Source organism: Scatophagus argus, chromosome 3, assembly GCF_020382885.2.
Source record: "Scatophagus argus isolate fScaArg1 chromosome 3, fScaArg1.pri, whole genome shotgun sequence".
NCBI lineage: Eukaryota > Metazoa > Chordata > Actinopteri > Scatophagidae > Scatophagus > Scatophagus argus.
The window spans coordinates 10676860-10699939 of NC_058495.1; the positions used below are offsets into that span (position 1 = coordinate 10676860).

Below are 23080 nucleotides of genomic sequence, written 5' to 3' on the forward strand. Positions count from 1 at the left end.
GAGGAGCGCAAGAATTTAAGGGGTTTAGCAGAGGGTAATGTCAGGTGTGCTGAAAGTGACAGGAAGTCTTCCCTCTCAAATCAAACATTCATTAGCCTGCTGCGGCTGCTTTCATCCCTTTGCTGTTGAAACATCATGGTAAAGATGCAAATGGTGCCATGTTAATTAGCCTTATCTTTTACACCAGCAAAACGTGGTGTGAAAAAAAAAATACAGTGCAACATCATCATCATGATCGCTGTTAACAAATGTAATGAGGCTTTTGTATGGCTTCTGCTGAAAGTGTAACAACCTGAAATGCTTGTTGTTGTAATTCCGAGGTTTGTGAATGTGTGGAGTATTACAGTTCACTACGGAGAGGTAACACATTAACTTGTCAGTCAGAACAACATAATATTTTATATTTTCCGATCAGAAAGATCACACCAATCGTTTCAAGATGCAATCATATGACTGAAGAAAATCCTCACAAAGTTAATTCAGTTAGTTTTTCCTTCGTAGCTTCTTTTAACCCTTCATAAACTTGATACTAGTTCTCATGAATTATGAAGGTGGGTAGATACAGGGCCAAGTGTTCAGCAGGAACATTTCACCTACCATTCACACTAGAGTCTGCCAAGTCTGTCCTAAACCCCATTACCCTGTGTTACACTGTACAATAGTTGTGCGAATGTGGTTTTATTAACTCATAAAGAATTAAATCTAAAGGCAGTGTTGGGATGATTTGTCTTCTGTCTCCATCCAGTTAGCACTCAAGACTTTTGATTAGCTGTGCAGATCAATAGGAGGTTTACAGCCACTTCACATAAGGTGAAACGTACAACATGCTGTAGGATCTATAACTATTCAGGATCTATGACTAGAACTGTAACTCTATAACTAACCCCCCCCCCCCCCCCCCCCCCACACACACACACACACACACACACACACACACATGCACACACCAGTAGACACAGAAATGATAAGCTCCAGGGTCTTAAAGTGAGGAAGTAACTCAGAATCCTTTAGTGCATTTTCCACCACATTTAAAGAGCCATGAAGATTAGGCAAATTAGACTGGTAATGGATTAAAAAGCTTTGTCTGGGACAACAACAGAGAATGGTTATGTTTTTTCCTCATACAGCACTGTTGTATGACTTTTGTTTGAAAGTTTCATTTCTCTGACTTGCTCTCCTTGTATATTTACTAATTTATTTTACCTTTTTTTAACATGCTGTACACAGTTGTACTAGTCAGAGGTTTTGTTTGACTGCAAAAGCATATCCAGAACTGCACGCTCTATGCTGATGGTTTTGGGACCACTAGAGAGTACTCGGAGGACTGAGTAACTTTGTCCGTGTGATTTTCAAGTGCTTCATTGTATGAGATAGAATTGTAGCTAACTTTTATCAATATTAAAAACAAACTATTTCGCAAGTTGGGAGCAAGCATTTGACCCCTCACGGCAAATACTGTGTAAGAGAGCAGAATAAAAGGTCACCTGCCCACAGAGTACCTTCACCTTCCTCTTATAAAAGTGGTGTTCCTCACTGGAAACACCACATCCAATTTCACAATAGTGGCACAGTATCTCTTTCCTCCCTTCTGACACACGCACTTCAGATTACTTCCTAACTGCTTCTTCATATTGGACAGAGTAATGATTTTTTTAAGACTTTTCTTTTGCATGTTGTAGCCCACTGCATTCGATTTGAACAGTCTGACAATGAGGTGCATTTATGTGCTGAAGTGGTTGCTGAATAGTAACTTTTTTATAATACAAAAACTATTAATTTCTTACTATTTACTACATTATTCTTTTAATACACACATATGTGTATGTATGTATGTATGTACTTTCCATTAAGCTGCAAATTTGGATGGTTGTAATTTATACACATCAAACCATAAAAAATTCATATATCAAATATCAGATTGCCACACTTATATTCGACTAATTTGTGACGTGTCAAAATCATGTTAGTAGATAATCTATCATTTGCCTAAAATCCTTACATTGAGGCTGAGTGTTACTATTTTAATCATTAATACTCTCTGTTAGTTAAGTAGTAGAAGTCAAAAACCTTCAATTCAGAGCCTAACTCACATGTCTGCTGTTTATTATGGTAAATCCTCAGGTTTTGTGATGACCTATTGTGATGTAGTAAGGCGGTAACCACACAGCGATGAATCCATTCTTTTGCCAGGAGGTATTTTGACTGCACCGCTTAAACCAACAATGACTGCTGCTCAGTCCCCCCTTCATCCACGCCCAGATAAATAGCAACATTGTCTCCAGGAAACCAAATTAATTGAAATTATCTGGAACGGAGGAGGGTGAAGAGGACAGGTATAGACACCGACAGCTGTCCTTTCCTGGTCTCTCATGCAGCGCGGTAACCGGCCACGGTTTCATGTTTTACTCTACTGTTCTTTTGTTAATCAGCATTAGACAAAAAGCAAGCTACCTCCAAATTACCATGGAAGTCATCTGGAAAATGCCCAAGGAATTTATTAGCTTTTATAAACACAAGCAATTCCTGGTGATGTAAGACAGCTCTGGTTAAATTCAGTAGCTGATTGGAGTGCTTTCGTGCTGTGTTCTACAACACTGTTCAGACTGTTTCTGTAGGAATTGGTGACTGCATGTCTCTTCAGGTATGTGATGTATTTTGGTAAGATAGTTGATTGATTAGGCTGTATTCAGCTGAGCTTTGTGTTTGTATGTACACGTGTCCTGTTAATGTGAGTGTGTGAGAGAGAGTGACAGACCTGCGCATTATGTGTTTGACAGAGTGATTGAATCTGGAGGTCAAAAACTGACACTGTGAGTAAAACAGAAGATAGAGCACCAAGAAAATACAAAACTACTGACCTGTGACTTCTAATCTGTCTAATATGCTCTGTGCTGTGTTGTTGTGCAACTTCCAGTGTAGACTGCATTATCACTCAGGGGAAAGGTGCATGAATTTATGGCAGGTGGCAGAAAATCTTGATCATAGTTCGCTGGCGTTTCCTGTGAAGATTTTGCATTCAGCAGACTGGTATAAGCCTTACATTTGTCACGTACATGTTCATTCATGTAGCCTCAAGTGTTTGTGTTACATGTTAAAAGCCATGTCTCAGTGAGAGTGGGAGAGTATACACGCTGCATGTTATCAGTGGGCTATGTTATTATCTGCAGGTACAGTATGACTCCAGCAGCATTTTAAAGAGCCTTTACGGAGGCGCAGTAAACCAGTGAAATGGGACATGAGGAGTCAAAGAGCAGCGCTTCAACAGCTTAATGATGTAGAGGGATCCAGCTCTGTCAGGCAGTAAACTCTTTAATATGCTGTTAATTATTTCTGAGAGATTGAATATTGATTAAAAAGCAAAATGGTTTTAATTATAACACTGGCTCTAGTGCCATCCTAAATGAAGATGGTTTTAGTCCTTATATGAGAGTAACATCTAACAAATCTACCAAACCTCAAGCTATTCAACTCTGTTTCAATTTTGTCTTTTACTTTGTACTTTCTGGGTTTGAAAGTGAGTGCTCTGTCTCAGTGTAACCGGCGTTGCAGCTCCTTCTCTCAGCTCTACCTTCAGAGCTGCCAATGCTGATCCACTGTCTAAATTTGAAATTCATGACCTGATTCTTGCTCTTTGTAGCACTCTCAGAACATGCATTGCCCACCCAGGTAATTCCTGTAAATCACGCTTGGATAATTCGAGCAACGTTTCTTTTTTTAACACGTCTGTGTCGCACTTTAAAATGGGGCTCATACACAGTTGAATACACAGTGTATACATATTAATTGTTCAATTAACTGTTTGAGATCTACGGTGTAATAGTGAAAAGAGGCCAGTTCTTCAAATTGCTAGTTTTGTACCACTTAAAAATCCAAAGATATTCAGGTTAATATGACACAAGATAAATAAAACTAGCATATCCTCACAATTGTGATACAGGAAACCACAAATGTTTAGTGTTTCTAATTTTCTGTCATTGACTGTATTCTGGCTCAATAACTAACTAAAGAGATTAACTATATTCCCAGGTGGACCAATGTTTTCCTGGCTATGAGTTTTCTTTGGACAATGGATAGGTTTCATCTTCCAGACAGACAGACCCAAGCTCACCACTCTTTTCAGAGACTGACTCAATATTTAACATCATTGTTAAACTGGATCTAGTGAATGCAAATGAGGACAGGCTCTCGGTATTACCACCAAAATGCTTGGCCTGTCGGTGCCTTAAGTGGTCTGTTTGTGATTCAGCTGCAGGAATTTGCAGGCTGCCAGGCTGGCATGGACTCAACCTCCCAGGGGGAGTATTTTAATGTGGGCCCCCAGGCCGTGGGACCAGTGTAATTGGGTTTGCATGGTCGGTGTCAGGGCACCCCGGCCACCTCCAAAACAAAGGCCACCTCCCAGGTAAGCTTTTGGGCATGGAGAGATGGACCCCTCCTCATCATTGCTCTGATTCACTGGAAAGCCTTATTCACTAGATTTTTTTTCTTTTTTCTTTTTCTATTGACCTTCAGATTAAGCATTGAGCCAAGAGCCTTATGCTTGTGTGTGCTTGGTTCATCTGCCTAGGTCTCTCTCTGTACCTTTATCTATATACATCCAGCCCACTGAACCCCCATTAACTTGGAACGTGCCAGACTGCTGAAAGTGTCTCTCTGATACATCTAATATCTAACACTGCTGTATCTCTTCACATTTCTCTTCTGCTTTGGCTGTGTCTGCACTCAGGGTTCACAAACCCCGGTGCTTGCTTTGTGGCCTCTCCAGAGAGCCTGAAGCAGCTCAGTTGATTCACAGCCAGCTCCCAGATCTTCTGCTACTCTGATCCCCTGTCCCTCTGTCTGGTCTGCCTGCCTGTCTTCCTGTATGTCTGCAGCAGCTGGATACTTTTTCTTTTTGCCACTCGCTTAGAAGGCCTTCCTTTGACACTGTCTAATAAGACAAAGGTGTCTCTCTTGCCTTTTTAAGGTTCAGTGGGTTTAAATGAACTCAGGGTTTAGCTTTGCTTTGTTGACAACTCTCTCTCCTCAGCATTTAACTGCCCCACAGCTACAGTTGTGCTCCCGATTGATTGGCAGAATAATTATGGACTTGATTTGTTCAACCACAGGCGAAGTGGGATTGAGGGAGTTGGGGAGCAGAAGGAGCTTGTATATCGTTTTTCTTTTTTAAGAGCGCACTAGAGAGGTCTGCTTGCCTGCATCTTAAAAACCAACTGTATCACAACCTAGCCCACTAATAACACTGACACATAGATTGCACTGTACACTCTTGCACATTCTGTTAGCAACGAGGAGGCCCTGGTTGGCAGGCGACTGTAGACTGCAATAAGCTGAACAATGTGCTCAGCCACGTGAGCGGTGAAACGATAATTGACACATCCTAAAAATGCAAGTAAGGACTGGGTTATTAATGCTTTCTTCCTGGGGGTGGTTTCAGCCGAAGCATTAAGCCCTTAATTGAGAAGGAAGACTGACATTAAAAGCTGTTGCCTTGGAATTGCCGTTACCTACTTTTTGTTGTTTTTTTTTTTTTATTGAAGATGAGGCTTATGGTAGTTCACTGCATGACTACAGAGCTCACATGCAATCACAATACTCAAATGCACTGCTATTTTTGTTTGAGAGATCTCAAAAATAACTCCTAAGTCATTTGCCTCCAGGGCTGGAAAAAGTGAGAAGTCTCTCTTTGACTGAAGGGCAGGTGAGAAGAGTTCCCACCCCTCCCTGTTTATCCCCTTTGCAATCGCTAGGAAAACAAGGGCTTCTCCCACACTAGATATAAAGCTGTTGATATGGAAGGTATGACCCGGGTTTCGGTCGAGAGTAAAGATGCCAAAGGCTTGTTACCAGGTTACATCACTGTTGTTGTTGTGAGTGTATGTGCCAAATCTTCAGGCATAACAGAGGGAGCACGCTTAGTGATTCCCCTCCCTTTTGCCAAGTTACCATCACACTAAAGGAAGATTCTTGTCATAATAAGCTCTTTCCCTCTCTCTTACTCTCTCTCTCTCACATACACTAACGTCTGGGCAACATGTAACAATCAGTTGTAAATATTTATTGTGGTTTGTTTGAGTCCTTGTGACATTGTTTGTAGCGCAGCATTCATCACATCTCCAGTTCTGAGGTAGCATATGTGGCAGTGCAGCCATCACAGCTCCTAATGGTTGCATCTGTGTAGCTGAGTAGCCACATGTTGTTGGAGTGTTACCTGTGATGGATGCATGACTGCAGTAAAACGGGGATTAATCGCGGAAATTGCAGATAAGTGCAGGAGAGCGGCAGTCTGGTACCTATCAACAGTCTTGTGTCTGCAAGTGGGAGTGAGAATGTGAGCTGAATTGCCTACTCTTTTCTCAGAGAGGAAATGATGACAGTAATGCACAGGCATTTGAAGGGAAGTTTTTCTAGGTAGGCAGCTAGGTGTTCTAGGTAGAAAATAAAGTAGGCTAGCTGTGGTGGAGTGTTATATAATAATATAAAGGCATTTTGTGCAACTGCATGTCAGTTTTGATACAGGCAAAACAGCAAACTGAAGATGGCAATTGACAGCCCACATAAGAAATTTGGATAAAAATACAAATGAATTTCCATTTGATGTTTCATATATTTGATTAGAAATGTCTATATATATATGCTACTGTAGTCACAGTGTATTCAAGAAAATTGGTACCAGCCTGACAAGAATGAATAGCAAGAGAAAACATCGTGATAAAAATCATGATACCAAGGTTTTTAAAAAAGTATGTATATCTTGCTAACACGCTGAATGAATTAGTATTGGTAAAGAAATTAGTCCTTTGCTGTTCAAAATCTTTTAATTTCATTTTTAGTCATAGAAAGTAAATCCTAAAGCGATACAATTTATTTTCTACACTAATTTTACAGTTAAACTACGCCACTTTAACAAAAGACAACCGTTGCGCACAGAAATAAAAAAAATCATGTGAATAAGAATAATTTAATTGAACTCAGACATTTTGAAGGCAGAGTGCACCTGACCAATATGGTGACCAAAAAAGACATTTCTGTTTTTTAGTGATTGCATCATTGCATCGAGTCTTGGGTGATTACTTAGTGGTTGCTGTTCACACACATGGTTAAGTTTGTTAATGATGTAATGTTGCTGCAGTGCATTTGTGTTGTTTTTGCACAGATTACACATGATTGACTTTGCATTCGGTCAGGTATTTACTCAGGCAGTATTTATGTATTTATTTATTTATTTTTGCCAGCAACTTGGGATATACGCGTGCACCACTTCACCAACCACTCTTTGATGGCAAGAAATATTTACAGAACAATACCTCTCTTGTAACTACAAATTTTGTTTCTTTTTTAATTTCTAATTGTGTATGGCTTAACAAACATATTAGTGGGCACAGTGATCAGTAAGCAGATTTCATATCTGTGGAAAGAACCAGGTTAGCTGTTTTCCCTTACCTCCAGTCTTTATGCTAAGCTGGACTAAGTGTCTCCTGGTCAAGATGTTACAGTGGTGTCAATCTTCTAATCAAACTCTTGGAAAGCAAACAAAAAAAAAAAAAAAAGAATTGAATTGTTCCTTGAATTTTACAGATCTCTGTTCACCTTGAATAGGGTTAAATGTCCACTTTTTAGTCATGTATGAGCATGTTTCCTTTAGAAGAGGGGGAATTATGCCTGAAAGAATAAGTAATGACAAATATATGTTAAGCAGAAAAGCCTTTGTGTTGTCCTCAGTGGTTACTGTGGTGAGTACAGGTGCAGCAACAAAAGCCCTTTTTCACATGTCTTCACGCAGCAGTGTCAGACCTGTGTGAAACACTGTTCATGAGCAAGGTTGTGATACCATATCCAATAGGTCGTGTTGATTCATTCACACCAGTGACAAACATTGATTTTTTTTTTCCACTTCATACCAATTTTCCCACCAAAGTAAGCACTGCATTTGATTTTGTCCTGTCTGTTTTTACTAGCAGTTGGTTACTCTGCTTTCATCCGTGCGTAAGGTCCTACACACATTCAGTTTGCAGGTAAATTGGTGTTCTCGTTGTAAAACACTGTACAAATTAATTTTGTCTTTTAGATTATTATACAGACATGGCATATGATAACAAGTGTTCATGCTGTCTGTTTTGGTTAGACTTCTGATGCTTGAATAACATTTCCTGTGGGATGTCTTGTCACGTCTTTAAATGCTGCTCTTTTCTTCCGACTGAAACACATGAACTGTAATTCAAATATTAAAACAGGATTCATTCACCTTTTAATATTATCTGCTTCGCTTTAGTGTGCCTCCTCTACTTCTTCTTCAGTCAGTGGTTCCCTCTGTTTTTCAGCATGTCGTGACGAAACCAGAGAAAGGGTGTTATTGGTTTTATTCATTAGAGTGAAGCCTGCATCTCACAAGAGTCAAGTGAGCTTATTTAGTATATTGTCCATTTGGTAGCTTATCTCAAATCTTGAAACCAGTGGTTTAAAATTGTTGCTTGTCAGTAATCATAGATCTCTTCGTCAGTGCTGTTTGAAATACAAATCATTGTAGCTGAAAGAATTAATACCAAATATTCAGTATGAAGGGAGATACTGCAAGATGTGACAGTTTTTAATATTTCATGTGATTTTATCTGTTTGAGGTATGAAGTAATAACTGTTTCACAGAGCTTCACAACTTAAAACATCAGAGTTTTACAATGCTTTCAACTATATGCTCTATTGCTGAGCGATATGGCTGAAAAATTTATGGTGGTGAAATGTTTCATTTTAGTCAATCAATAATTATTGATCATTTTTAATGACCTATTTTTAATAAAGACTAGCAGGAAAATGGGGAGAGTTTAACCACTTTTTTCATTTAACGTTTTAGTTTTATGATTAAAAAGTTTCACCACATTTGCATCCAACCACAAGACCGGCCATATTGGTGAGTTAGTTTCTCCTCTTTGTTGTGGCGCTGTGCTGACCTGTCCATTTTTATCAATAGTTACTCACTGTTTGCATTCCACACTATTTCTCTTGTTGTCATGTCACATATCAATGGTGCAACCAAACAACACACCTGTTAAGTGATTGGCTGTTTACATGTCACTCAGAAGATCAAGGGTCAAGTTTTATTAAAGCCGACTAATTAGTGCAACCAAAGAAGCTTTGAAGAGTTATGGTCACACCTACTCATAAACATACTTTTTTTTTTTTTTAACCAGATCCTTCTATATTTGTATCAAGGTGCTTGTGAAAAATAAGGTGTGTCCAATAAAGTAGGCTGCAGCTGTTACTTCACTATGCCAGAGACACCTTTAATCAGCATTTAAGTAAATGCATGTTTCAGATTACAGCTTTTTCCATTGGTAGAAACACAATGTATAAGACAATAAAATGCTCAAATTGGGACCCCCCCCAAAAAAGATTAAGATCTCTAGTTTCAGATGTTGTTTAAACATATGATTAAAGTAGCTTGACTGAGATATGCTGACCCCATTACAGATATGTAACGGACATACTTGCATTAATGAAACATTCTTTCATTCTGAATTAGAATTAAGATTAAGTTGGTGCACAGTTAAGTACCATTCATTGTTGCAAATCACATTTGAAAATTTAATTTCATCCTGAACCATGCATTGCTAAGGGCGCTGTTGAAATTTTTAAGTGCTTACTAAGTACAGACATCAATTTTGCAACAGTGGAGATGAGCAACAGCGCTGATTCTATGACGCAGTTTCTGACTTACGTCTCAGTACGTACTTGCCTTACATGATGAAGTTGACGTAATCTGTTATATTGTGTTGAGTAATCCCTGGTTGTTGCGCAGCATGTTGCCTCACTCGAGGTTTTGGAGTAAAAGAGGGACTGGCACATGTATGATAACCATGCTGTCAGTTTGATAGAGCCACTTCAGACTCGAAGCTGAAACACAAAACATTCACTGATTTACTAACAGTGGTCTTTTGGCAGCAGGTATGATAAGCCCTTTCAAGAACTTGGTAAATTAAGATGCTTCAAAAATGCTTTCAATGTCTCTTTCAGAACTGAATCTGCCGTTAATACCTTGAGGATAAGGAAACTTTGAAAGTTGGATCTCAATCTTTTTCCCTTTTTTTTGGCTGTGACAGTGACTGAACCCCATTTTTTTTAGAGCCAGATCAAAGTGGCACCATGTGTGGTTTCGCAGTCTGTTTCCCTATGCTTGTAATGATAGTGCCTGTACCTCCTCAACTCAAAGTCTGTTGCCACTTTCTTCTCTCTGCCAGGCCTGATGCCAGCGTCATGGCTACTTTCACACCTTCCCCTGCTGCTTCATCTCCCCTGGCTTTTCATCTCATCTTTACCGCTTCCTTAGTACTCGTCCTTTTACCCCCAGACTCGTTGGTGTACATTCTCAGACAGTCCTTCCTGATGTGGTAGCAGGCTGGGGCTTGTCTCTGCTCTGAATGTCCCACAGCCTGTCAGGGTAATGAAGGCAGCAGGAGGGCTGTCTTACTGCCTGCCTGTGTTGCGCTTCATCATTCTTGCCACAGTCCAAGGTTCTCTAATTAGGACACCGACTTGGCTCAGCAGATTATGTAGCAGCTGGATCATTAGCGTAGAGGGTCAAATGGCATGCGTCTCTGTGTAGTGGGCAGGGCGGCTTTCATCAACCCCTGTCTCTGTCAGCTCACCTCTGGTAGCCATCAGAAGGCTCTGGCCTCTTTTTCTTCTTGGCTACCCCCAATTCATACTGAGAATGGGGGCTCAGCATGAATGGGGGATCATGTTGGCATGAATGGAAACATCAGAACCACCAAGAATTAACACTGAGCTGCCAGTTTACCAGGTACACAGAGTGTACAGGACTGCGTTAGATTTAGATCCATGGTCATTTTGTAGGCTGTAAGTTTGCAGTGCAATTACTAATCGATTAATCATTTAGTCCATGAAATGCCAAAAGATTGTGAAAACACCCATCAATGTTACTCAGAGCTGTAGGTGATGTCTTCAGATGTATTGTGTTGTCCCACCAACGATTCGTCCAAACGTTCAGTTTGTGATGATATAAAATCCAAATGAGTCAGTAGTTATTGTCACTGTATAAAATATATTATATGTCAAACTACAACATGTATTGAAAGTGCAGTGGATGTTAAATCATACATCAATCAATTAGTTCAACATTTACAATGTGACAGAATGAAAGCTGACCATTTTGCAGTTGTATTGATGACATTGACTTAAAGCCTGCAAAGTTTGAGGCCCAGTGAAAAGGATGGAACTTGAGTGAAATATATATACACTAATGCCATATTTAGATAATTTGAGTGGTGCTGCATATATTCAAATAATAATCTATAGATAAATACTCAAAATCAAATTTGTTTTATATTTCAGTAGACCGGCATTCGAATAGGAAAATTACTGTCATTAGGCGCTTGTGAGTCACCTTTATTTCAGTTAGAGGGTGGAGATGCGTTGTGCATGATTTGTTTGTCTTTTTGATGATGAGGAACTGCTCTCCACTAATAGGCTGACTCACCTGTCAGTAGTCAGTCAGCAAGTCTAGTCATCTATCAGTCTGCTCATGGGAGAGTCACCTCAAAGCCTCTGGTGTATCCATCAAGGAAATAAAAGCACTTAAATTCTGTCTTTGATTATCAAAATGCTTGAAAGGTGGCTGCAAAACATTTGTTGTGGATTTAATTTGTTCCATCTCAGAATTCTGTTTTGGATGTATGAAAAATGCCTTCATCATCTGGCTCTGCCCGTCTACACTGATAGTGGATATTGAACTGGCTGCTGGGTGCTGGCTAACCCCCGCTGGTAGAGATCAATTGAAAGAGACAACGACAAACTGCTTGTGACCAACTGCCGCCAAAGCAGTTTGCCCAATTTAGAAATTTCTTACTATTCCTGCTGCATCCCACACTGACAGCTAAGGTCCATAAAACGTTTTTGAAGTAAGATACACATAAATCTGTAATTTCAGACATTCTGTGCAAATTATTTTCTGTAGATTAGATATTTTGAATTACTTCAGACCTTTTTGGGAAAGTAGGATATTTTGATATTGATTATATCTAACAAAAATGTATATAATATATATAATAATACTATTAAATACTATTTTTAAAAGATAGGGTATTTCACCTATTAAGCACTGTCAAGGCTGCATTTATTCTCAGCTTGACAGCCTGAGTGCACATTCAAACACACACTTGCTCTCACACACAAAAAACACACTTGTGCGAGCATGCTTAGTCAAGAGAAAAAATCCCACAACTTGGTGAGGATTTCTCATTCTCCTACCTGTTGTCTTTTTTTTTTTTTAGCCTCTCAGCCAGATTGCAGTGTCATCCTGGTCATTTTTTCCCCCTAGATGCCCCCGTTCACCTACCTTTGTAACTCTAGGCCTTTCTACACTGCTCCTCTATTTTAAGACAGGGAGGGCAGTGTGCCAAGAGGGACAGAGTTGTTGTGGGCTGCTGCACTCCGCACAGCAGGGCCGACACACACAGGGCCGAGGACAGTTTGCAAGATGACACTGGTTGGCCTGTTTATGGCAGAGGCTCCTTTTGGGGGAGGAAGTAGAGGAGGCAGGCAAACTGGCTGGCAAGGAAGAAAGGAGAGGGGGTTTACTACCCTCAAGAGAGTCGGAATTCCTCCTGAGCCATTCCCCCATTTGGCTGGCAGTTGTGAAAACAATTGCCTGGCATTTACTCTCTCTCTCTCTCCCTCCCTCTCTCTCTCTCTCTGTGCAGATGGAGTCCCAGCTATGAGTCAGCTTTGAGAGCAGCAAGTGGTGGAGAAAGTGGTGGGCTTGTGATCTCCTGCACTGCGAATATAAGCATACTTTACAGAGGCACTTTGTTTTTTTTTATGTTGGGCAATAGTCAGAGTTGCTTCCTCTTTTACATTGTTTTTTGTTTTTTGTCTCTACAGTATTGCTGATATGCCTATCATTTATCTTGCTCCTTGGGACAAGTTGACTAATTAAGGCATGTCTGTTTACTGTTTCCCCAGAGTTGACCTGCAGAAGACGTTAAGCTGATGTCTTGAGCTGAGGGAGACTTCATCCTCAACCTGTCACTCGTCTCTGTTTGTTATTCCACACCTGGTCTGCTCTCGATCAATCACCGAGCACCAACAACAGTCACCACCACCTACACCTTTTCCCTACCCCCCTCTTGCCCAGCCTGCCGTCACCATGACGTCGGAGCTGGAGAGTAGCCTGACCTCCATGGATTGGCTTCCTCAGCTGACCATGCAGGCAGCCATTCGTAAAGCAGACGCACAGAATGCCCACGGGCCGGGCATGGGCAAAAAGAGTACTCTGCTGGATCCTAACACCACGTTGGACCAGGAAGAGGTGCAGCAGCACAAGGATGGTAAACCACCCTACAGCTACGCCAGCCTCATCACGTTTGCCATCAACAGCTCGCCAAAGAAGAAGATGACACTGAGCGAGATCTACCAGTGGATCTGTGATAACTTTCCCTACTACAGGGAGGCGGGAAGTGGCTGGAAGGTGAGAAAAAGACTTCTTGCCTTTATTGTACGCTGATGTAGCAGACATAAAAGTTTATCAGCATCATCATCTTTATGACAGAGTTTCTTTCTGGTTATGGTGAGAATTCTGAATTTAACTTGCACTCTAATTATATGTCAGACCAAATATAGTGCATTATTTTAGTGTTTTTTTAAAAGTGAATGTTATTTTGGATTTTGCAATGACACCTATAAAGTAACTTGCATAGAAATTCTTCTTTGCCTTTACATTTTATAGTAAGCTGTGGACCACTTTGTAGTAGAGCTGACATTGATATTCCTTGACTTAAATCATTGTTTTGTGGTTGCCGGGCATCTTAAACAAAGTGAGATGCCATTGGTAATCACCATTGTCACTTCTAAGAAAGCTTAGAGAGAAGCTATGAGTGCGCCAAATCACACTAAGTGCCTCACTCCTTCGAATGAAAAATGGTGCAGCCCTGAGAGAACCATATGAAGTGTAAAACCCTGGATTAATATTCAGAGAAGTGGCCCCTATCTGTGCGAACACAAACTAAATAGCCCATTCATGGGTGGTATTATTCATTGCAGATGCCTTGATAGAAGAAGGCCATTATGCAGAAGGAGAGAGCCAGTGCTGTGTCATCATCTCAAGGAGCCCATGATATACCGAGATGAAGCTATGCTGATTGCCTTTTAAAGGGCCCAGATGGAAATTGATATTAGAATGAGTTTTCCAATCAGTCGACGTTTATTGGAAATAGAATCTTAGGCACTGCTTTATTGCAGTCAGACAAGATGTATGAAGCCCATTTCCTGGGGCGACAAGATCTGGCATGCACACAGGCTGCATGGAGGTGTGTGTGTGTAGGAGATGGGAAAGCATGTGTTATTCTAAATGGATTGATTTTGGCCTTTGTGGTAAAGCCTTTTGTAGGGAAATGAATTATTTTATTTGCAACCTTTGTTTCCTCTTTTACCTTCATCATACCTTATTTAGTTGTCAGCAACACACATGCTGTCAGTCTGCATGTATTCCTGCATTGAGTTTGACACATTTTCACTCAAAACTGAGGTCAGCTCTGTATTTTGTATACCGCCTACCTTCTTTGGCATTGAATTTAACCATTCATTGCATACCAACAATCTGTCTGCAGACATGGGTGCAGGGTTGCAGCAGTATTTCCCACTGTCTTTGTTGTTGCATTAAGGTTGTTAACAAATCCAGTTGCAGAGCATGTAGGACTCAGTGCTCAGTCTGTATCTATTATGATAGTTTAAACTGTTTGTATTTCTTTGTCTAGAGAGCGTCTATGAATAAATCATAATTTAGGTGAGTTGAAGTGGACTTGAAATTGCAGAAGTCTTATGCACATCTACAGATATATTACTTGGAAATATGAGGGGGTGACTGATAACCCCATCAAAATTAACAATAAATGAGACACAACATTTAGTGGACACTGCTACTTCTATACACTTTTTATATGTTTTAGAGTTTGTGGCCTCAGTGGTAATCAAGTTGGTACTGCGAGCTGGGTTGAAGCAAAGCTCTGTCCACTGAGTTGCTGTCCATGCATTGTACATGTAGCTGAAAAGACGATATGATGATAATTCTCAGCTAATATGTGTGGCTGTTGCTTTTGTTAAGTGTGATTTTACCATAAAATCAGGTTATTTTGGTTTTCCTGTGGCCAAGAAGCATTTTAGAATATGATAATTAGGGATGGCCATTCAGATACTTGCTTTAAATTCTTATTTTAACTAATAGTACTAGGGTACTTGCAAAAAAATACATTTATTAATTAATAAATAAGAGGAATTCAGTTTGAAACGAACACACAAGCGCAAATGTGGGTAGGTGTTAGTGACTTAAACACACAACTTAAACACTTAAGCACCACTGACTGGCAGTAGTAGTAGCTACCTATTCAACACAGCACTGTCCTCATGCTTTTTTATTGCTTTTTCTCTATTCTTGTAGTTTTTGTTCACCACAATGGTAGCTTATACTCTGGCTCAACAAACGCCATCAGCTTGTGGAAATTGTTACCTTCCAAAGGGATTAACAAGAGCATATCTCCAGACAACGTTTTTTTGACAAGCTGGCTAATCTTCTCTGCCCTGGTGGCATCACAGCTGTGATTGCCTGCTTGTCCTTAAAGTACAAATAGTTAAGAATCCAAATAGCTGTTCCGTCATACAAGTTCAGTGTTACATGGGTTGCACTGCAGTATTTTCTTAAAATACTTTCACATATCGATCTTATACCTACTGATTGCCATTCTGCTTGTAACTTGAGATCGAGTGATGTCTGACTGAAAGTGGTGAACATTACCTACGGACAGATCTCTCATTTTTGCTTTATAGATCTGCGCAGATATTCACAGATAGCAGTTACATCAATGCACCCAGTCCAAAAATATATACTTTTGATATAGAACATGGTCAGTTTACTTTCATGTTTATTATCTAAAGAAATCCAAGTACTCTATATTGGACGAATACTGGAGTCCAAACCAAATTGATATGCAAGTCAAACCTTATTTTGAAATGCTTAATCAAATGGCAGATTTTTTCATACATTTCAAAAATGTATGCTGCTGTATGTATTTTTCACATTTTTATTCTCTGTAAATGCTTCTGTTTACAACCTATTTGGTAGCAAATCAGCAAATGCATTCATTCTTTCTTGAGAATAACTGACCAAGGCCATTTTCCAGTATCGAAAATAAGCATGAAGTTTCAAGCACTGTAAGTTTATGGTTTTCTTTAAATTGGCATCAGATGTAATTTTACAATAGTAGAACAGTAAACACTAGTTGTAGAAAGGATCTGTGATGATTGAGTTACTGCAAAGGGTTATATGCATTAAGTTCATTGCATGAAGATAATCAATATTAAAACTATTCAGTCAGTCCTGAATACATGATACATAGTATTGAATATGTTTACACTATGTGTTGCTTGACAGCCCTTGGTGGTTCAAGGAACAATTGATTACAGATTTTTTGTGATTTCAGCCATTACATTGTTGTTGTTATGTATCCACAGAGATGAAACTAACAGAAACATATAATGTTGAAATGAAAAGGGTGTCTTTTCAGTGTCAGTGTAATAGATTTGACGCAACTGGAATGATGTCTTGGTTATAAGATCAAGTTAAAGAATTAGTCAGCACTGATGGAGATTGACGCTCTTCAAGTACTTTCTAGTTTAGTAAAGGCTTGCATAGATAAACAGATTCTGGCCAGATGTGGGCTGCAACTGTAGAAATACCCCTCACATTTAAAAGTGTGAAAAACCACATCACTCTAACCAGGATGCTGTACAGCACAGGAAACACTGAAAAAGCGGTTTGAAGATGTGCTCATAGGCAAGAGCCTGCGTCACAATCTTTTTTCTCAGTTCTTGTTAATAGGGTGTTTTCCCTGTCAAATTTTTTTCTGAGAATCTAAATATCTGATATAATATGTATGAAGTGTATATATAAAACCTTTTCATTGCAGTAGACATGTGCATGAAATCCAATAATGCTGCTTCCATGTCAGGGGCATTTGAATGAGTTTCAGTAGCCTTAGGTTTGTCTCTAATGTTTTTGTGCTTTGAAAATTTTCTCAACCCATCAGACAATTTATATTTCATCTAAACCTGTTAAAAACCTTGGAAAAGTTTCTCTCCCAGGCAACAGGAGCTTGTATAGTCATGAAGGGTTTTTGGCTTTAGAAGTGGCATATATACCTCATTGAAATTGCATAATATAATAATAATCTTGCAGTTGTAATGTTTCCATGCACTGTGACTATTAAAATGTTATGAATCCTATAGTGTAACTGGCTGCATGTTTGTGTGTGTTATTAGTTGGAACCAAGCATGCCTGGGTGGGGTGAATGTAGGTCGGATGTAGTCATCTCTCTCCTCTGTTCCCCTGGAGATGTCAGTTGCAGAAATTTGGGACTCAATTCACGCATGCGTCTGTTCTGTATGATAATGTAAGCTGTGCTGATGAGATGAGACCAGGCTAATCTGGGCACCAGCAACTCATTTAGTCATCTCAGTAGAACTCCATTAGCCTGCGCTTTTAAGAAATATCAATAAGTGCTGTCAATAAAAACAGCTAATTCATCAAGGTCAAAAAATGTGAACACTGCCTTCAAGAGAGCGGAATATGTGCTTGGAATCTATGAGCAAGCCGTAGACGGTACTTTTCTTGACACTTTCTCCAGCTTTATGAGGTGCTCATATCTTGCAGGTTTGTTGAAGCAGTTTATCATGTGAACATGTATACTGTAGCTTCCTTGTCCTTCTGTTGGCTGTATGTAAAGCATGGTTTATAGGTTCCTTAATCACATATTTGCAAGAACAGCATATAGTTTAGTTTCCAGCAATTTCGTATAATGCAGTGTATTGTTATATATGTTCCTGATTTTCCTAGGTCATGCTGGTAACAGTTCATTGTTGTTGGCCATTTTAAAGCCATCCTGGGCAATTTAATCTGGCCCAGATGAGTCCACTGAGATTAAAAGCTAAATGGAACAGTCCTCTTCACTTCAAGGTCAGAAGAAGATTTCTGTTTTCTTGTTGTGAGGACATTACAAAGATTGCAAGATATGCATGCTATAAATTTTAAAAAAGCATTTCAAAATGAGGATTCTTTATTTGAGTAATTGGATGAATGGAATAAGCTGAATTTAGTTTCCAAGTATGTCACTACGTCTCAAATCTTTTCTTTCTCTTCACGGATACTGTCTTGCGTGTCTTGAATGGCGAATCAGCGTTCTCTCACTTTCGCTCCCCTACTCTTTGTGGGACAAATGTTGCATAAATGATTTGCAGACATGTGGCTTTAAGACACTTCAAGAAGAAAGCTGAAAGGGAGGCGGTTTTCCCCTAGTCACACAATACCTGCATGCATCACGATGGGCAGTCTGGCAGAACACTTGTGGAACAATCTGAGCAGACCTTCGAGATTCAGATTTTTTTTTTTTATGTTAGTGTCAGGGTTGCTTTGTCATTTAGTCTGTTTTTTTTTCTGACCCTATGTGGATGTGGATCCTAGAATGATATGGAACCAGTGCCATTTGTTGAAAATAGTTAAACTGCAAGAATTTTCAGTGTAGTCTGGTGAGGTACCAACTTTTAATTAACCAACTAAAAAAAAAAATAGTAAATAGTTCTGTATCCTTCATGAGAAGGATACAGTGGCATTTCTAACTTTATATATGGTGATTGACTGCTTGAAACCTGGATTGTAAGTTTCTAGAAAATGGCTGAAACTCATGTGCAGTCACTATTTGTTGAGTTCATACTTATATTTCGTACATTTAAAGATTGACTTAATTGTTATTTGCAAATAAATGACAACTTTCAAGTTCTCAGTTGTTGTTACAATAATATGTTCTTATTGGGTGGGCTAATTTAAGCAAATAGACCTTCTGATTGATCGACATAAAGATCTTAATTATATGCAGTCGTTCTCCCAGTTTCAGCTCTGATCAGCCCGTCAGAAAATATGAGAATCTGCTCACCTTGGCTCAGCCAAAGACGGAGTGACAGTATGCGCGATTTATTTTCTGTTATATTTTCTGTTCAGGCACCGTATTGAATAGAGACTCCACATACACTCACAAATGTTGACCCCCACACTCATCTCAAACCTTCTCTCGGCCCCTCGTAGGCTCACTCCAGGCAAAGTGTGTAAATTCCCCTCTGCATTTCTTCCAGGTGAAGAATGCCAAAGAAAATCTGGAGCAATTCACAACCAGTTTAGAAATGCTTGAAATGTTTGCTCTTGAACTTTAACTGTTCAGGAGATTGTTGCTACTGGCATGATTTTATTTTTTATCTGTTCCACACCTGTGAACAGGAGAGAAAATTAGCTGGAAGAGAATGTAGGATACTGTTGATTGCCTAACAAACATTGAATCTCCCACTGCATTTTCACTGAGGTCCATAGCTCTTATATGATCTTGTTAACAGGGAAATATAGCTTTGGTCTGTAAATCGTCCAGTGTGTGGAGATGGGGCACAGAGCTGCCTTCTGCAGGGGCCCTGAACCTGGCTTTGATCTCATTATAAAATGCAAATACACAGTACCCTAAACAGATCAAAGGTTCAACTTCCCATTGGATCTGAGGCTTAATAATAACAGCCTGGAGCAGTTTTCTATTTTTTAAGAAACGATTTGGGTAGCTACTGGTCCTCCAGGACATTATTTACTCTGGAGATAATGTTCCTGCTTCTGACTAGTGACTGACTAGCCACAGCTCAGAAAATCTCTGCTCCTGTTGCTTATTTGAATAACATTGGTCAGGTATGAGAATTTGCGCTTACTGCCCCTATCTCCTACCTCAAGCTTAGGCTTGCAGGGCCTGAAATCTGAAAGTGTAAAATTGCTTTGGTGCAGATACCTTCATCTGCTTCCTCAGTCCTGTGTCATCATTACACCGTAAAGCATGAATTTAAATTTTAAGCACTTTTCTGATACTGAATTTTTTAGCAACACTGATAGGTATTTAGAACTCCAGTCTGTTGCTTTTGTGACTCATGCATCAACCACAAGTCCAAAAATGATCTTTTTATAAAGTTAATAAATATCTCTTTTTTTAGTCCAGTTTCTTTAGAACCTTGGCTGAGGTGCAGTCTGATGAGTGATGAGGTGATTTTTTTTTTATTACTTTTGTCTCATTCTGGATTCCTTCTGAATTGTAGAGACAGCAAAAGTGGCTGCATGCTGGCCCGGTGCTGATTTTGTCAGGTGGTGGGAGGGGTAGTGATTCACTCGGCAGCCAGTTTGATCCTGCTGTGAGGCGGGTTCCCATGTCAGGAAGCTCCAGCCTGGCCACCCGCCCACCAGCCTCACCTTGTACCCGCCTACTGGCGCCTCACCGCTCACGCTCTGGCCCTTAGAGTGGGCGGGGAGAGCAGGCTGGCAGGCCTTGGCACAGATACATTTTGGCAGGAGCTGCTGTCCCCACACTCCACTGAGTGAAGTGCTGACTGCAGTGCAGAACATAAAAGGCCTGAAGCTTCTATCGCTTCCTCTTGTGGCCTACAGGCCTGTGTAGAAATGTTGGCTTCAGTGTTACTTGAAACTGTAGCTGTCTTTTTGACAGTCATAGAGTTCATCCCCTATATGTGTGACTTCTGTTATCTTTTTAAAGAGTCATTAACACTCATTCCCATCTGCTCTTTTTGCCCAGTGAGTTGTGATACAGCAGCCAGTTGTAAAAGCTGTTGACCACAATCATGAATTGATTCAGTGAACTTCCTCCTCTGTGATAATGAGATCTGTTGAAGTCGATACCTGACTCACCAGCTGGGACACACCACTTATGCCACCATGTTTTGTTCTTCATTCTAAGAGTCATTTATAATGCAGATAACAGTGGACAATGATGGGCTGTTGATCTGTGCACACATTCTTAGTCACAGCCTCAGGCTGTTAAAAACTGTTAATCAGTTTGTATTGTTGAGGCATGCTCTTCAGTTGGTAATTATGGAGGCCAAGGCCGTGTGATCTGTGATCTGACAGTGTAGTCATGTCTGCTGGGTAGCAAGTTTTCCTCTCGTTCCATTGTTTCTGATGGAATGGGGCTTTGGGTATGAGAGCAATAGGGTATACTTACGTATTTAGCTGACTTGCATTAGTCAGACCCATAAGACCCTTCCACAGTTTTAACAACTGTGGAAGGGGTCAAAATCCATATTGCTATGTCTTTTCCAGAGCTGTCCGTTTATGTGGTGCCTGAGATCGTCACCTCCAGTAGGCCATGCCCTTGCTGTCACAGATCTGTAGCTTGAAGTCCACTTTGGCAAGAAAATCAACCCTGGTGACACAGTTAAAGTAATAAACTGTAAGGAATTTGAAGCACATTTCAGAACAATTCATAACTGGAAAAATCATTAGCTAGTTCTTTGATTCTTCAGAGGGGAAGATGAAGGGCCAGAGGGAATCACAAACTCTTTAGTCATCGTTTCATGGCTAGAAAGCTTTAGACAAAAATAGCACTTTGCTTTCCCTGTATTTTAACTTAATTTTCCCAGTTAGTGACCTTTTGCCCTCTTTCATTTTTCTACTTGGTTGGTTGTCACCTTTGCATAAAGCAATGTACAGTAAGTGCTTAAAATTGCCGTGAATGTCTGTGAATGTTGCCACCCCTTCATGGATTTCTGAAAAGGAAAATGGAAAGGAAATTCAGGAACGTTTTCATCCTTTTTAAATACTGTCTTTGCCTGAAGTGTTTTGATTTTTGTTTTTGATTTTGTAAAAACAGTTGGTTTTACTCATGGGCTTACATTAACTTCTGGTAAAAACAGACAGTCAGCCTCAGAAAAATTATTGCTTCAATTTTGCTGACCTCTGTAGTTTTAAATAAATGGTCTCTTTTGAACTGCTTTCGCCAACTTTAGAAACAATCGAGTCAACATATCCTTTGGGCTTTAGGGTTAACAGGTTAAGAGCAGTTAGCAGACGGTCAGTAGTTACTGTTGTTATATATTAAACTGCAAGTAGCCTCATTATGAATATATAGCAAACATGTTCATGGTCATAACAAGTTGGCTAGCTTAGATGACCGGTTTGTGTAAGCAAGATGTCCTCAGGCTGCTTAAAGGGTGCGGTACACACAAGCTGAATTGACTCGACAGAGTCTTCAGTAGTCCTGAAAAAATCTTTATTGCCTCACCTGTTAGTCTTAAAATAATAATGACTTTGTGTTTTTGTTAATTGTCCATGTTATAATAGGGACAATGTCCCTCTTGTGTGCTAAAGCAAGAAACAAAGCACTTAGTGGCACTGTTTTGTGCTGTGGAGATATTCAACTTTGCCTTGATTATTTTCTTACTTATCGGACTTATCACCAAGTGTCATGTTTTGGAAGCCAATTGTCTTGGTAAAACTGCTGTTTTCTGTACATTTGCTTTAACTTGTGCTAAGTGCATGCGGCCTAACTCAATCAGCGCGTCTGGATGCGTTAATTCAGTGATTGGTTAAGGTGAAATCAAGTCTTCCTTTCCAGGAAAGTGCTAATAAGAAGGCAGTTTCAGACTGAATAATTTGGTAGTGCCATAATGGTTGTTCATTCTGAATATCAATCTACCTTTGTTTACATTGCGATTGCCTTCAAGCATAGCCTGTTGTATGTGCAGTGATTTTATTTTATTTTTTTTCCCTTACAAAGAGGCAAACAAGCGAGAGGGGTATGCTGATGAATTCTGCATGCTATAAATAGAGCTCAACCCTCTGAATCCGCCTTTAACGCAGAATCTGCCCTGTTAAATTCATGTAAGCTGGGTTAGAATGGCTTCTGCTGCTATACTGCTACTACACACACACACACACACACACACATATATATATATATATATATATATATAAAGAGAGAGAGAGAGATAATTTGACTGTTTAGTTTATACAAATATATATAATAATTGTAATATAATATTGTATTTAGTATGAGTGAGATTGATAGATTTTTTTTATTTCTCTTGTCTTTTTGTATTTTTTTTAAATGTAATTAATAATCATAATTAAGGTAGCCTGCTCTCCCTCAAGAATGGTTGCCTCCTGTGAAGCATGCAACTAATTTATCTGCCAGCACTGTGGTGTACACACGGC

General features: G+C 39.7%; 1 protein-coding gene across 3 annotated transcripts in view; it reads left to right on the forward strand.

Moving 5' to 3' along the window:
• Positions 1 to 23080, forward strand: part of foxj3 (forkhead box J3) — a 69009-nt gene that overhangs the window by 12350 nt on the left and 33579 nt on the right. The window contains exons 2-3 of one of the 3 annotated variants that reach the window (XM_046383386.1): positions 12714 to 12844; positions 12976 to 13480. In XM_046383386.1, coding sequence (XP_046239342.1) covers positions 13160 to 13480 — 321 coding nt within the window. In that variant the 5' untranslated portion in view covers positions 12714 to 12844; positions 12976 to 13159. The remainder of the gene's footprint in view (positions 1 to 12713; positions 12845 to 12975; positions 13481 to 23080) is intronic. The other 2 variants (XM_046383385.1, XM_046383384.1) reach the window with 2 other exon arrangements.